General features: G+C 34.6%; 1 protein-coding gene across 4 annotated transcripts in view; it reads right to left on the minus strand.

The window, feature by feature from the left end:
- Window positions 1-548: 548 nt before the first annotated feature.
- The window catches only part of LOC121407092 (copine-8-like), a 29,026-nt gene continuing 12,315 nt past the window's right edge, over window positions 549-17,259 (minus strand). For all 4 annotated transcript variants that reach the window (XM_041598021.1, XM_041598018.1, XM_041598019.1 and 1 more), the window contains exons 9-18: window positions 15,061-15,164; window positions 14,304-14,450; window positions 11,124-11,199; window positions 10,209-10,371; window positions 9,446-9,627; window positions 7,907-8,034; window positions 5,551-5,653; window positions 3,428-3,485; window positions 1,795-1,868; window positions 549-1,038 (exon numbers count right to left, since the gene is read on the minus strand). In XM_041598021.1, the coding sequence (XP_041453955.1) occupies window positions 838-1,038; window positions 1,795-1,868; window positions 3,428-3,485; window positions 5,551-5,653; window positions 7,907-8,034; window positions 9,446-9,627; window positions 10,209-10,371; window positions 11,124-11,199; window positions 14,304-14,450; window positions 15,061-15,164 (1,236 nt within the window). In that variant the 3' untranslated portion in view covers window positions 549-837. The remainder of the gene's footprint in view (window positions 1,039-1,794; window positions 1,869-3,427; window positions 3,486-5,550; window positions 5,654-7,906; window positions 8,035-9,445; window positions 9,628-10,208; window positions 10,372-11,123; window positions 11,200-14,303; window positions 14,451-15,060; window positions 15,165-17,259) is intronic.

Consider the following 17,259-nt stretch of genomic DNA (forward strand, 5'->3'; position numbering starts at 1 on the left):
ACATATCTTTTTATGAGCACATTTGACAGTTAGGTGTTCTTAGGAATAATGCTGCAAATGAAAGTGAAAATGCTCAAAAGAGATATTGTACAGTATCCCCTCCACAACCTCAAAATATATTTAGTTTATTTACATAAAATCTATACAGTATATCTATATCATGAGTACTAAAAATGTCTATATAAAATATCATGCACTACATGGATTCTATGCATATTTCACTAAACAAATACTTGATCCTTCAATGCTATTCATAATGTCAGCCTCTCCGATTTCTTCTGTTAAATTCTTATCATTTAATTACTGTTATGGTCATCTTCCCCATAACATACAAACACAATCATAATACAAATGATGAATACACAACTTGGCATAGGTAATCATTCATTAACTTGTGAGTCCTACAGAACTTGAAATGAACAAAATTTTAATACACCAGCTGAAAGACAAACCAATTATTGTGCTCTAAATAGCATTGATATTAAAATTACACTAACATGGTCGTGCAAGGCACTCCTAGCCCACTATGAGTTATCCTTTTTCACATAATCAGTGATATTTGCATAAATGCCTTGATGGCATACAAAACACAACAGGTGAAAAAACTTTCCTTGTGGAACTCCAATCTCTCTCTCACATGATTCACATCTGAGACCATACCTCTGTGCTAATCCTCAGTTGCTCTGCTTCTGGTCACCTTCCGCGGTTACACATCACCAATCCAATTCAAACTAGAAGCATGGTATTTGCCATAACAGCATGAATTAAACCTCAACCAAGATTTCATCAATCTTCCAAAGTCATCACCTCAGGATGATTATTTTCCCCCAAGTTTCATCAATACCCATGTTGGGGCGCTGATGCAGAGACAGATGACATGGTGGAAGCAATGGATGCCCTTCGAGGCTTTGGATGGATCTTTGCTGACTTCATGTAGGAGACAAGCTGGTCTGGAATCTCAGCCAGGACTTCCTTGGCAAGTTGAGCCTGGCTCATTACGATGTTGTCCGAGTTTTCAAAGTCACGGAAGGGAACAAACTGCAAAGATGTTAGGAGAAATGAGACAGTGAACAAGAAAGAATGAGATGGCAAAGAAAGAACTTATTCATATTTTTTTTCTCCATAGCTTGAACAATAATCTGTTTCACAGCTCAACACCACAAACAAGTATCATTTTTTTGTTTAAATTTTTGGCCTCATGATACTGAACTACTAATTGTGTGAAAAGATAATGCTGAAAAATGGTTTCATGGGGGAAACAGGCGATTAAGGCTAACATACGTTTCTTTTAATATCATTTCATGGCTCTGTTTCATAAAGAGGCTGTGATTAATTAAAATCAATATTGACAATGGAAAGCCACTATCACTACAAATCATCAGCATCGAACATGATCCCTCCATTTGTAAACAAACTACATCAGCTGGATTGTTACTTCTGTGGTTGGCACTGGTCATACCCTCTAACCACTCAAAATTTCCAACCTGTTCTATCAACCTGCAATATCATACCTGCCCACCTGGCACTAAATCTCCCACTGTTGGTGTCTGACAAAAAAAAGACAAAACAATTACAAATTTGATGTTGAACCCCTGAAAACAAAAAAGTTTTGGTTACCATGATCCAAAGTGGCAAGGCATAGGTTACCAAATTTCCAGCACTGAAATTTCCCTGGTGACAACTCTCAACAAAAAGTCATGATGACTGATCAAATCAATGATGCATGCAAGAATCCATCATCTTATACAGCCCTATATCCATTGTCAGTTTATGATTTTAGTGTTATTGACCCACCTGTACAATATCCCTCGCGGCTTGTCTTCCTTGGAATGATAATCTTACATCATCACCATCCAACTCCTCCATTTCTAGTAAAAGGCAAAACAATGAGGATAAATAAGAGGAATATATAAAGTGAAATCTAGAAATAATCTTTTCTAAGGTGCACTTTTGACTTTACCCTGGCTGCTTCAAGCACTAATTGGCCTGTATTTTGAAGTGAGGTTTAACTTAGACTATTAACTCTGTGCTAATATTATGGGAAGCCAAACGTTTCTAAATTTTGTTTGCAGTGAATGCTTCTCATGTTTACTGTGCTCTTTATTATTTTTTTAATGGTGAAGACAACTGTCATACATGTACTTATCCTTCCCAGTCAGTTTATAATGTTTTGGGAGTCAAATGAGCTGATACATTGAACCTCTACTGTTAGATATTTATTTAACAACTGGCTTTTCATAGTTAAACCACAACTTAAAACCAGAGTTTAAATTAAACCTGACTTCAGTATACAGGCCATTATGTTTAAGGAATAAATCCTGTCAGGTATCTTCACCCCACCTGGGTTGACTGCAGCAAAATCTGGGTATAAATTTTGCTGGAAAAAATCCATGGCTGGATTCAAACCCACAACCCTCTGAGTGAAAGACAAGAGTCAGAATCACTAGACAACCATGTACCCAAGTCCCTTGACCATCACTTTTTTTTCTTATTCCTGAATGTTCTTGATTCACCTTGCAACATGTATCAAGCTAAGTCTACCTTTGAACCAAGCATGCTTTGAGCTCTGGCCAGTTAAGCTTATATATCTAATATAAATATCATAATATCATTTTTTTACACTGTTTCAAGAATTCAGAAACACGGATGAATGAAATGAAATTAAATAAATGCACTTAAAACTTCCGACTTCATAATTCTTTCTTCTAACCCCACCGAAATTACTTGCGTTGACATAAACTTGATTTTTATACAACAGAAGAATAAAAAATATAATTGGTCAGCAAATACCTGATTATAGATATTCCAAAGTACAGGTAAACTAACAAGAACTTTTTTGCCCTTCTTTGAATTTTATTGACACAGCAAGCATCAAACACTTTCCGAAAATGAATATTTTTGTTTTATTCAGGATTTGACAAGTTTACACAGCCTTTGTAGGGGCAATTCACTCAGTGTAAAACTGAAAAGCAGAGAATGTAATTATCACTTAATTTATAAATCTACATGAGGATTATTTTACAAAATAAATGAAAGTTTTTCAAGAGAAGCTAAACCAATGACAGCAAAACATTACATGACTTAGATTACCTCCTCCCCAAAAAAGACTACATGACAATCAATAATAAGACCAGGGCCCTGTTGTACAAGGAGTTACGATTGATCTGATCAATCGCAACTATGGACGGCCAGCAACGTCAACATTTATAATGCATGTTTGTTCAAAGTATTTTCTAGATTTGATGTATATTCATTGTTTTCTTGAAAATTCACTGCGCTTCTCTTTGCATAAAAAGGACATAGTGCAAAATTTTTGTAAAAAATATTATGACACTAATGGATTTCCATAGAGTTATGATTGATCGGATCAATCGTAACTCTTTGTACAACAGGGCCCAGATTTAAAACAGCTGATGTGGAAACTCACTTGAAAAGTCCTCTTTTCCGACTCCAACAATGATGATAGACAAGGGTAGTGTAGCAGCCTATGGAAGGATATTCAGAAAAGAAAATGGTATTAGAAGGTGAAAATATGAGAAAAGACTTATGTCAGCAAGATAGAATTATTCATATGGTTGACAAAACTATTCAGATGTCATTTATAAACTATTAGCAGTGCTCTGAGAGGTGATGATATGTAGATGTCAAAACCTCAAATGATATTAAGAAACTAAAAAAAAACATCCCAGAACAACAATCCCTCCTGAAAATGCACACAGACTGTTTAATGTTGCCGTCAAGTTATGATTTGTATTGTAATACATTTTACTATGGTTCCACTCATATTTCAGTGAATAAAAAGGAAATCAAATTTGATTGAGGCATTAAAATGATTTGAGACCAAGATAATTGTCATTAACAATATCCCAATAGCCAATTAATAATATTTTAACCCTAAATCTCCCGGGGTATTTTGATTCTTGTCATTCCGGGGGGGGGGCCATTATGGCCCCCCCTTAAGATCTCGGCCGCCGATCGCGCGAGCGACGCAAAAATTTGCACGCTGGTAGTGTGCGATGTAATCTACAAGGCTGTATGGTAAAATTTTCCAAAATAATGAGATTTTATTTTATATGAATTAATTATGCTAATTTATGCATAAATCATACTTTTTGCTCTAATTCACTAAATAAAGCTCCTAGAATGCTAATTTTTGGTAAAAATTTTCTTTGTAGCATTCTTAACAATCGTAATTCAAAAAAACTTTGGTTTGGAAATAAATTTCTTATGTATTTTATTGTTTTATGAATTTCTTATGTATTTCTTTGTTTTTTATTGTTTTTCAATGGAAATTGTTCCAGACATAATTCTGATCATAAACAAGGCAAAATTAATTAAGTTTAATCAGTAAAAGTAGAAATAATGATACATTTATGAATTTTGGCTAAATACGCAATTTGCATTGGATTTGTACATGAAATCACGTTTATGAGCAATTTTGGGTCTGACATGCACTTGCATAATGTTGCGTAATGTCGTAACCGCGTACCCGGGCGTCACAAATTTGGTCTCAAAATTTGCGCGAGACTTGAATGTAAAAAGTCAGTGAGCTGCGAGGTGAAAAATTTCGCGCAGCAGATATATCGCGAAAATTGTTGAGGGGGGGCCATTATGCCCCCCCCCCCCGGGAGAATTAGGGTTAAACTTTAAGCTATACTCAATTGTCACAATCCAAGAATTGAAAGAGAATATGGTACTGGTATGGAAGAATATATGGTGAGGTATAAGAGGATAAAGATGTGAGCAAAGAACGAGGTTGTGATGACTATGAAGGAAGAAGCTGAGAAGGGTTTGAGTGAGCTAAAAGAGAACCCAATCAAAGCGGGTGTTTCATAAAGCTGTTTGTAAATTATGAATGACTTTACGCATGACTGGTGATCCTATCTTGTACTATGTGACATCCCTATGCAATTGATTTATGACCTAAGAATATGTTCCAGTCATGCGTAATGAAACTGGAAACTGGAAATGTAGCTTTATGAAACACCCACCTGGCGGGCATTTCATAAAGCTGTTCGTAAGTTAAGAGCGACTTTAAGAACGACTGGTGATCCTTTCTTGTGGTAAATGGTATATCCATTGGCGATTGTTAAACGTGTAAGAAAGGATCAACAGTCATTCTTAGCATTGCTCTTAACTTACAAACAGCTTTATGAAATGGCCCCCAGGTGTATAAAGATGGTAAAGGCAATCAAAAAGATTGGAAGAGATGTTGAAGGGGAAGATATATGAGAGGAAAAGAAAGAAAGTTGAATTTTAGTGAAAAAGATAGAGTCTGGAAAGAGTAAATGGAGAGAATCATGAATGAGTGAGATTAGAAGTCAGAGGCTGTTGAGTTGAGAGTCAGTCGGGAAGAGGTGGTGAAGCCAACGGGAGAAATGAAAACATGAAAGGTGGTTGGACCCTCGGAAGTGAGTTTGGAGAGGATTATTGCGAGTGGAGAGAGAGGGATTAGGAATGAGGCAGGATGAAGAAGAGAAGTATACCAGAGGCAATGGTTAGGGCGGTGAGGAAATTTGTACATGTATGAAGGAGAATTAGAAGTCTTACGTTGACAATAGCTTGTTTTGTTTTCTCCATATCTGTGATGATACCATCAGTAATGATGAGAAGAATGAAGTATTCTGACCCATCTCTTTTAGCAGCAGCAAATCTATGAAATGGAAGAAGAGAAGAAATCATCTATAGGTTAAAGGACAAGTCCGCCCCAACAAAATGTTAGTTGATTAAAAAGATAATAAATCAAACAAGCATACCACTGATAATTTTATAAACATTAGATATGAAATAAGAAAGTTACGATCTTTTTAATTTTTGCTTAATTTCACAAAACAATTTTATTAACATCCACAGGGCTCCCCATAACACAAAGCTTAGCAATTAATTGTTAATTTGAAAGAACAATTCTGATTGGTTCCTGAGCAAAATGCACATGCAACGATGATCTTGACAGGCCGTTGTGTTGTGATTAATCACTAACCTTTGTGTTAAAAGGCCCTAGTCGGTATGCAAATGAGGAGACCAATGACATCATCCACTCACTATTTTCTTTTCTTTTTCATGACATGGAATATGAAATATTATAATATTCTCCTCATTGTCATGTGAAACACAGTTTCACTCCTCCTGAACTTATGGAATTATCATTGTTTTGTTGTTAAAAAAAGAGGGTCCTTATTGTCAAACCTGTAAAAATATTGAAAATATTGAAATATTTGTATAGTTCAAACAAAGAATAAAACAAAAAGGAATAGTGAGGGAAATCAACAACTGTCTCATTTGCATATCACTGAGTTATGTACACAAAACTGTAAAATGTTAGAACTTTATTTTACATCTGATTTTGATTACATTTTCAGAGCTTTGTCTTTTTTTCTCTATTGATTTAAATCAACTTTTTTTCTGGGGAGGATGTGACCTTTAAATGTTCAATTCTTAGAGTATGCATGAAAATCACAACCTTGCCTCAGCCACGTCATTCAAAGTGTATATGCCGTAACCATGGCAAGGCAAAAATCCAACACGTGCAAATAATGTGTCTTGCAAACCTCCCTTTCAAGACTGTCTGCAGGTTAACATATTTATTATGTGTTGCTATGTCAGACAAGCCTCTTAAGGCGCTGTCACACCTTGGCGTTTTAGACAGCGTATGCCCGACGTATGAGGAATTTGGCGAATACGCTGGCGTACGTCGAATACGTTACGGGTAAGTTTTGCATACGTTAAGAGTACGCTAAAACACGCTGGTATACGTCGTCATACGGCGAGGTCGTCGAAAAATTTTGTGCAAGCACAAAATTTTTCGACGTATGCCAGCGTATGCCTCATACGTCCCGCATACACGTTGACACACGTTACTCGTAAGTTACTCATAAGTCGATGTACGTCGAGATAATGTTCGGCGTACCCTAAAACTTACTTCTAACCTATGAGTAACGTGCTTTGAACGTATGTGTAACTTAACTCCAACATATATTGACGTATGAAGACGTGCTCCGGACGACCACAAAACTTACTGAACGTGTTTATAACTTACAGCTACCGTATAATGGCGTATTGACAACGTTTATAGGAATTGGTATATAAAGGTGGGGTTCACAGGAGTTTTCTTCGGCATGGCGGTGGTGTTGATACGGTGATGTATCGTGCGGTTATGATTTGAATAGTCGAGCGGCAGCCTTTTTATAGGCTACGACACGTGTTCGTCAGCGATACGCTGCCGCACGCTATGCGTAAGTTAGGCTATCGTAGGGCATAAGTTGTGTACGTCAGCAATACGCTAAGCATTCGTTGGAATGTGTTACTTATAAGTTAACGAAGCGTTCGATATAAGTTACTAATATGTTATGTATACGTCCAACTCGTTATGAATACGCGAAGTATACGCCCAGAGTTGAAAAAAAAAATCAAAGTTCAGCGTATGCCGACGTTTTAGAGAAATTTTGATACGTCGGGCATACGCTGTCTAAAACACCAAGGTGTGACAGCGCCTTAACAAGCTTTCAGGTTGTCAAAAACAACCTTTTCTTGAAATCTATTCAAAATATGATGCATCCTTTAAAATTTTAAAGGTTTGCATAAATTTGAATATATCATGAAAACTGACTTGGGTTCACAGAAGTGCAATCGAAATTGGTTGGAAACATGCTTGTGTGATATGATGGATCTACCATAGCCCATTCAGTATCAATACATTTGAATGAATGCAGAATGCAGTGTTTTGTATGATTTTCTTTTGAATCTGAGGGTGGTCCCAACATTTTGGCCTGTACAGTACTTTGCAACAGAAGATATCAAAATTTGTGAATTTACAAAAATTCTCTCTGTAATTTTCTGTTCATATGATAGATTCATGTCATGTGAAAAAAAAATCACATCACCGTGCATAATGAATTTCCTCATTTACCTTGCAACATGGTTGATGATTGGTGCAAAGTTGGTAGGACCATAGAGTTGAACCGTATGTAATGCTTTCTGGTATGCATCTATTACTCCCTCAATCCCAGCACAATATGGGTTATCCTGACTGCCATTCTAAAACAAGAAATTTAAAGAATAGTGTAGGTTTGAATGATAATAAACTATGATGCTGTGCTGCAGTCAACACGGATGAGGTAATCAGGCAACCAGCAGGATTCATTCCTTGATATGCTATGGTGTTGTATAATGGCTGCTGTGCTAAAGACAGGGTAATGACATTTTTTTTTTTGGTTGGCGGAGAGAAAAAGGGACATCTTATCCTTTGCCAATCATGCAACTTTTCTCCGCTAGCAAGGCTACTTTTAACTTTTATTTGTGCTCATCCTGTTTTGTATAAGTCTTGTCATTATATTAGTGCTTAAATATGTTATGTCTATGTTAGGTACCTGTTACATCGAAATTGTACATTAAGTTTTACACTACTGCCTTGCATCGACAGTTATGCGTCATGACCTGGGCCTATCTTAATTTTTATTATGTTTGTATTGACTTTGTAAATTTCTTTCCTTTATTGTGATTTCAATAAAGAGATATCAAATCAAAATCAAATTCATTGGAAGTGCATAGAGACATCATAATGTAATATGTGCTATACAAGAACTGTGTATTATTATAATTTTGAAGAATATTGATCTTATCCAATAATACAATCTTCCACCAATGTGTCAAATGTGTATTGCTGGATTCCCCAGAGAGTGTATGATGGCAAGCCAGTATCTGATTACTGGGCTAGAAATATATCTGTACGCACAATAAGACATTCATAAAAACAAATAAACCCATCTACAGACCAAACTTTGGCATCATTTCCAGGCCTGATCACACATTTTTAAGCTACTAAAAACCATATAATTGTCATATGGTAAATGGTAAACGAATGGTAAAAAAATAGTAAACAAAATAAATCATAAATATGAGGTTCTACAAATTGAATCAGTTGGAAAAAATAAAATCAAACACAATACAAAACAAAAATTATTTTGACATAGGAAAGAAGTTGTGAATAGTTCAGAATTCTGGATATTTGCTAGAAAAGAGAAGAAAATGGTTAATGAAGGCCTGCCACATACCCCCATTCAATTACACATCCATAAACAATCATTTATATGATATCACAAAGTTCCAAAATGAGGAAAGTTCAACTTTGAACTTAGATGCAAATGAAGAACAATGTCTAAAAATCCAATGTTTTGTCTAATTGAGGTAGTCTCTTTAGATGGCAAGATGTGACAAGGCATTTTAGAAAAAATGAAATTAAAAAATGAGGCAGTTACAATTCAACCAATGAAGAGGAAGGAACGGAAAACTTGGGAATTCTACATGGCTTAAAAAAAAAAAAAGTGGTGTAACAGGAATTCCAAGAAGATGAACATAAACAGAGAAGACAAATGAACCACAAAACAGTACAGCAGATGAACAAAATAGCAAGTACTTGTAGTATCGCAGAAACCAAGAATGAACTTACCAGGAAGAATTCATGGGATACAACCCCGGCAGGAGGCAATCTAGCCCCAAAACCCAAGGCAGGGAAGAGTTTATCAGCATCATAATCCTGTATGACTGTCCCTACCGCTCGCAATGCTCTCAGGTAATGATTTGGTTGATAAGGGTTCATGTAATGCAAGGAGTTAGGTGTCCGAGGGTCACCTACAAGATGTAATGAAGGTGCAAACAAAATGCAGGTATAGTTAGTGAGGTGTTCAACTACAAACACATCTAAGACACCATGCAGAATTTCATGTTACGAACAAATGAGTGGGTTACTAATCAACTGTTAAATATGAATGACTGAGAAAATTATACATTTCAAAAGATTGATGATCGAGACCAAGAAGACTCCATCTTCCTGATAACAGATTTTTGTTCCATATTCAAATATTCTTTTTCTCTCCAGATAGCGTAATGAAGTTAGGAAGAACATATATGCAACTATTGCGCTATAATATTGTTTTTCATGTTTTATATCTTTAACATCACTAGACTGGCTTGTAATATGATACTGGCGGTTATTGTGCTTTTCTCTAAGGATATTACTTTTTCTTCATGGACTGACTTAAGATGATAGTGAGCACGAAAACCTTCACTGCAATACACAACAACAGCTGTAACTTCACCAAGGGTAAAGACAAACCTGATCCTGTGAAAGATGCAAACTTAAAAAACAATGCATGGGACTACAGATGATCAAAAGCACTGCATGAATGGATGCATTTTGCACATTAGCTTACCATTTGAGGCGGTGAAGTCTATGGCTACAGTGAAGTTTAGCTGGCATCCTCCTTGAATGTAATCAAGGAAGGTGAATTGAGGCTCAATTTTGGCTGCTGTTAGGAAGATCAGACCCGAGTTCTTGTAGTTTTTCTTCTTCTTCTGCTTCTTAGGATGGATGAGCTGCAGTGAAAATATGACATAACTTGAAGTTATTCATATACATCAATGTCACTGCAAGATCACCTACCATGGAGGTCAACTTTCAATGACAGTAATGATAACATAGTGAGTGGCACCAAGATATTCTGTTATATTCGTGGGCTACTTTTCACATTTTACAGCCTAAATCTGCTACATTGGATAAGCTTTAACATTACAATGAATGGGGGTTTCCAGGTCTCCCTTCTTTTCTTTTATTACAAGGGCTCTTTTGAGTATTTTGGGGGCTAAATTGCCCCATCTCCTGTTAAATTTTTTTCCCCTTTAACTTAAATGTCTGTCAAATTTGAAAAAGGGATCGATTTTATCACCCCTTGTCACTAAGTGCTGACCAAGAATGAATGAATAATGATGACAATAACAACAACAGGAATTGATACATGTATAGTGCCATCTGATTATAATCTCTTCCGAGATGCACTCTTATTATTCAACCCGTATCAGTTTGGGCTGAAATTTCCAGTGCTCAGTGCATGCAAGGAATTAATCCTGCCGGGTACCCAGTCACCTCACCTGGGTTGAGTGCAGCACAATGTGGGTAAATTGCTTGCTTAAAGAAAACACGCCATGGCTGGGATTTGAACCAATTTCACTCTGATTGACAGTTTAGTATCAAAACCATGAGACCACGATGGTATATCTAATGTCTATGGGAGGAAAAAACCCACAACATAAAAATAAATACTTATCAAAAATACAGAAATTGTACTTACATGGTATACATTAGAATGACCTGGTCCCCTTGATAGTTCTCTTACAGTTGTCTCAAAGACTCCAATGAGATCATGTCTGAAACGGCATAAATAAAGGGTAAAATATATGAAAAAAAAATCTTGTACAATTTCTCTTGTTCTCTTCTGAAGAATTCCTGCCGCAAATATCAAATGAAGGATAATTTTACCTGTTATTCCTTGAAATTTCAACTCTCTTTGAATACATATTTTGGCTTATATTGAGATTCCAAATCTGATTCATGTTTAACCAGTTGGCACATTACAGCTTGTATGGTTACAATCACATATGAATCATTAAATTTACTTGAATTCCTGCAGAACTTATTCATTAATACATTACCAAACAAAGAACTGACGCATATGTACAGCAGTAAAATGATAATAGATTAGTAATTTATCTCCCAATCAATGCACTCTACATCAAGCCTTCGAACTGTAGTTAGAATGCAGATACAATTACAAAAGTTTCTTTCAAAAAACTTGACCTCACATTTGCATATATTGCGTATATCTTAGACTGTCAGTATGTAGTATTTAGTAAAGAAATAAATACCAACGCCATTTACAGCTAAATATAATCTGGCAGAGAGAATGTCCAACATAATTTGCACAAGACTACTGATAAACGTATTTATAGGGCAAGTCCACCCCCAAAAAGTTAAATTGAAAATAAAATACATTGAAATAATATAAAATGTAATAATGCTGAAAATTTCATCAAAATTTGATGTAAAATAAGAAAGTTATGACATTTTAAGTTTCATTCAAATGAGGGGACTGATGATATCACTTGCAAAATGGTCAAGTCCCCGACAACATGAAAATAGGTAAAATAATACCTCTTTTCAAAAAAGATGATAAGCTTAATGTCAATAATTACAGACCTATTTCCTTACTATCCTCCATGTCAAAAATTTTAGAAAAGGTCGTTTACAATAGAACTATTAACTTTTTGAAAGCACACAATATTTTCTCCGATTACCAGTTTGGTTTTAGAAAAAAACATAATACTGAACATGCCTTATTAAATTTCATTGACAAAGTGGCACATGCTCTCGACAACTCTTCACACATGGTTGGTATCTTCCTGGACTTCTCCAAGGCCTTCGACACAATCAATCACAATATATTATTACATAAACTCGCTCACCATGGGGTGCGTGGGAAGGCCTTGGAGTGGTTCAGGAGTTACTTATCCAATAGACGTCAGTACGTAACATTAAATGGCTATACATCCAATATGCAAAATATAAATTGCGGAGTCCCACAGGGCAGTCTGTTAGGTCCTTTATTATTTATCATTTATATTAATGATTTTTGTAATTCATCCGATATTCTTTCGTTCATATTTTTTGCCGACGATTCAAATCTTTTTTATTCTCATAAAAATCCAAAAACACTACTAGATATAGTAAATTCTGAGCTAGAAAAGGTTACTCAGTGGATAAGAGCTAACAAACTATCCCTTAATCTAAAAAAAACCAAATACATGTTATTTAGTAATACTATAGACACACTGCCGGCAAACATTATGTTTGATGATACCCCTTTAGAAGTTGTTTCGTTCATAAAGTTCTTAGGCATAACTGTCGATAATAAACTTTCGTGGAAATATCACATTGAAAATATTTGCAGAGCGATTTCACGCAACATCGGCATAATAAATAAACTGAAATTTCATTTTCCTCCACAAACCTTATTAATGCTTTATTCTTCTTTAATCTTACCGTATTTGAACTACGGCATTCTTGTTTGGGGCAATACCCACCAAGTTTTATTAAACAGACTTCTTTTATTACAAAAGAAGTCTCTCCGTATAATTAACCATTCTTCATTTCTTTCACATACAGATCCATTGTTTGCCGAAAACAAGCTGCTAAAAATAAATGATCTATATCTGTTTCACTTAGGCCAATTTATGTATAAATATAATAACAATTCACTTCCTCACGTATTTGATTCAATGTTCCCTCAAAATCGTTCAATTCATCATTACCCTACAAGACAGTCTAATGAGTTTCATTTACCTCTTTTAAGAACATTATTAGCTAAAAAAACATTTATATACGATGGCCCGAGATTCTGGAACTCCCTTAGTGAAGATATAATTAGAAGCCCATACCTTTGTTCTTTTAAAATGAAACTTAAAAATAATTTTCTGAAATCATACAGGTCATCATTTACTCAGTTTTAAATAATTATATCATGAAATTCACCATTTCATGCCTCCTTAACTTATTATTATTATTTTTTTTTGGTATAATTATCCGCGCGTTGAAGTCCTGCTGTATTATCTCTGTTATCTTTCTTTATCTCTTTTCATTTTTATTTTCATATCCTTTGTGTGTGCTTCAATTGTTTGATTGTTTCTTGTTCTTTGTTCTGCTGTTCTCTGTTTTGTAAACTTGTCTGTCTTCGTAGGCAATTCTAAAATAATTATTTAGAGGGGTCCACAAAATACAAGCACTGCTTTTTAGTGGATCCCTCCATTTTCACAGAATTTTTATTTTAAAATGGTTATGATAGCTGCTTATATATATTCTGTTTTGCTTTACTTCGTTTTATAGATAAATATCAAATACTGTACATGCCTGAATTTATTTTATCTGTATAAGTTCATTGTAACTATTTTGATCACATTACTTTGTTCTTCTGTTGAAAATGAAAAATAATAAATTGAATTGAATTGAATTGACTCACTTATTTTTCTTTTTGTAGTTCATTATTTGAAATATTCAAATTTTCTCCTGTCATGTGAAATAGGTTTTATTCCTCCCTGAACATGTGGAACTACCATTGTTTTAACATTTTTTTTGTTTAGTCAAGTTGGTCATTATTGTCAAATCTGTAAAAATTAATACATTGTATAATTCAAACAATAAAAAAGAAAATAGTGAGTGAGGGACATCACTGACTCTCTCATTTGCATATCACTGAGTTGTGTATAACTGCTTTGTGAAAAATAAGCGAAAGATTCAAATGTCATAACTTTCTTATTCTACATCAAATTTTTCAGCATTATTCTTATTTGATTTTTCTCTATTGATTCAAATCAACATTTTTGGGGGTGGACTTGACCCTTTAATAATATAGTACACTGTGAACCAACTGATTGATTTAACAGATTTTAAGAACTGATGAGAGATATAATGGCCTTACCCTCCATCTCTGTCCCAGTCATAGCATTCAACCTTGAGTGTTCTATCATAATCACCGTTACAAAAAGATCTTAGCATGACACTGAATGGCTTCCATACCGGGTCTAACGTCTTCTTAATCACTTCGGTCTTGTGACAGACAGTGAATCTATTCAACGAAAGATTAAAAGTTGAAAAGGAATTGTGTTAAAAGGTGATGACAATGATGAAAATGTTGATGATGATGACGACGATTATGATGAGAATAAGAATGAAATGATGAAAAACAACAAAAAGATAATACTGTTATTTATCAGCATTAAATGTAGCTTTAAATAACAGTATTATCTTTTATATTTTTTCATCTTTTAATTCTCATCATCATGCTCTTCATCATCATCACCATCATCATCATCATCATCATCGTTGTCATCATCATCATCATCACCATCATCATCATCATCATCATCATCATCTTCATCATCATCATCATCATCATCATCATCATCATCATCATCATCATCATCATCACCACCATCATCATCATCATCATCATCATCATCATCATCATCATCATCATCATCACCATCATCATCATCATCATCATCATCATCATCACTAACACTATCCATCACACTGTTAATGCCACTATCATCAAAACTATTGATCATCAGCATCAATGCAAACTGTAAACAATGTGGGGTATAGTTTACGTTTAGCCTGTGATGGCTTCAAAACCATCTCATGACTGTCATACAATGTCATTAAGACAAACTTACGTTCCATCCTCATTTGAGCGATAGAATAGAAGGAATGGATCAGACTTTCCAAACACATCTTTCTTGTCTAGATGTTCTCCTTTGAAATGAAGTGTCATCAGGTCCTGTTTAAAACAAATCAAATAGGGTATAATTGGGAAAAAAATTCAAACAAAGGGACAAAATAAAAAACAAAAACAGAGTTTTGGGGTGTTTAACAAAGGTAAATTCCAGTTGAGGAAGAAAAACACACACCAAATAATGAATTTTAGCCTACTTTGGTACCACTTGGAAGTTATAGTTTGAATAGTGGTTGACCAATTGATGTTATTGTGGGAAGCAAAATTACTAATATAAGAAATTTTGTCTCACACACACACACATTCAAGTGCAAATGCAGATAGGTAGATAACCATGTGAAATGCATTCATTAATTGTTCTCATTAACTATGACCAGGACACAAGAAATTTGAGAACTTTCAATTTGGTGAACTTCAAAGCTCGATGGCCAAAAATCAAGAAATGAACACACACGTTACTCTTTGCATATGAGGAATATTTCGGTGGTAGAGTAATTCTGTGCACTATATGGTGAAAATGACATAGATTTAATTCGAACTGTGGAACACCCTTAACCATAATAAGACTGGTTTAAAGTAAAAGCCTTGCGCGACTTTTGAGACCAAAATTGCAACCCCCGGCAATGCGTTTCGGGAATTGTGCAACATTTTATAAGTTCATGCAGACCTAACAACGTGAATTTGTGTACAAACTAATAAATTTCTGGAATAAATTAGCATGATTAATTACAAATGAGATTTTACATAGAATTTGATTATTATAATTCTGTAGATTATGCCATGGGTTGCCAATTTTCGTTGAAATCACGCGACTGACAGCTATTGATCATAAGGGGGATCAGCACCCCCCTCCCCCCGTCTCCTTAGGCATCAAAATAGCCCAGTCTTTTAGGGTTAAGTTTAACCATTCGATACCCACCTATATTTTGGTTTGACTTGGATCATTGAAATAAGACTTGAGGTTTAAGGATTAAAGTGAGTTTTTTTTTAAATTGGATATAATGTCAATGCTATATTACAAATTACATCCCCTTCCCTTCCCTCCCCTCCACATTGCAAAACAAATCTACATGTAGTAGTTTTAAAAACTAAACAAATTTCCTATTGGGTAAATTAGACTGTGTATGGATGTGTCAAAAGAGACAGCTTTTTCTCTTCAACAGAAACAATATTTTGTGTTTCATTTAATGTAAAGAATGAAATGGTAAGCAATATCAAATGTCTTCACGACAGAATTTATTCATAAATTATAGCTTATTGTTTGCTTTATATTATCAAGTTGGCATTTAGCATGGTTGCCTATTATGCAAACACGCAATTGTGTACTTTTTATACCAAGTAAACAAAGATATTGTATCTTTGAATTGATCATAAGTAGAGCTCTACATTATGCATAGAGATAAGCCCACAGGATTGTGGTTTAAGTGGAAATAGGCATGACATGGATGAGTAGTGGTGTAAAAGTACATTGTTAATGCCACAAGTATCGTTAAAGGGAAAGTTCACCCTGATGAAAAGTTTGTTGTAACATATAGCAGAAAAATAAAAAAAAATATTAGTGAAGGTTTGAGAAAATCTATTAAATTTTAAGTTTTGGATTTGTGACGTCATTAACGAGCAGCTGCCCCATATGTTATATAATATAAAATGCATAAATTTCATTTTCTAAATGGTTCATGATGGCTTATTTTGTTTTCCTTTTAAAAATGGTTGTGAAATGATTTGTCTATTGATATACCAAATGTACACTGAAAATTATATTCAATTTTCTGAGAAAATTACATTTCATTAATATTTTGCCATACAATATGTAGGAAAGCTGCTTGCATATAATATCACAAACTAAATAATTAAAATTCTAATAACTTTTTTATTCTTTGATGGATATTTCTCAAACCTTCGACCATACCCCTTTTTATTATTTTTTTTTGCTATTTTTACAATAAACTTTTTTGTCAGGGTGATCTTCCCCTTTAATGACATTTCATTTTAACAGAGAATGCTTGAAATCCATAGGTAGAGATTGTTTGAATAATTTATCATGCACCACACAGGTTAATGTCCGCACTGAACTAGAACATACATCTTTGAATTGAACAACAAAATCATTATGGGAATATATCTTTTAAAAACCAGGTGG

Source organism: Lytechinus variegatus, chromosome 2 (assembly GCF_018143015.1).
Source record: "Lytechinus variegatus isolate NC3 chromosome 2, Lvar_3.0, whole genome shotgun sequence".
NCBI lineage: Eukaryota > Metazoa > Echinodermata > Echinoidea > Temnopleuroida > Toxopneustidae > Lytechinus > Lytechinus variegatus.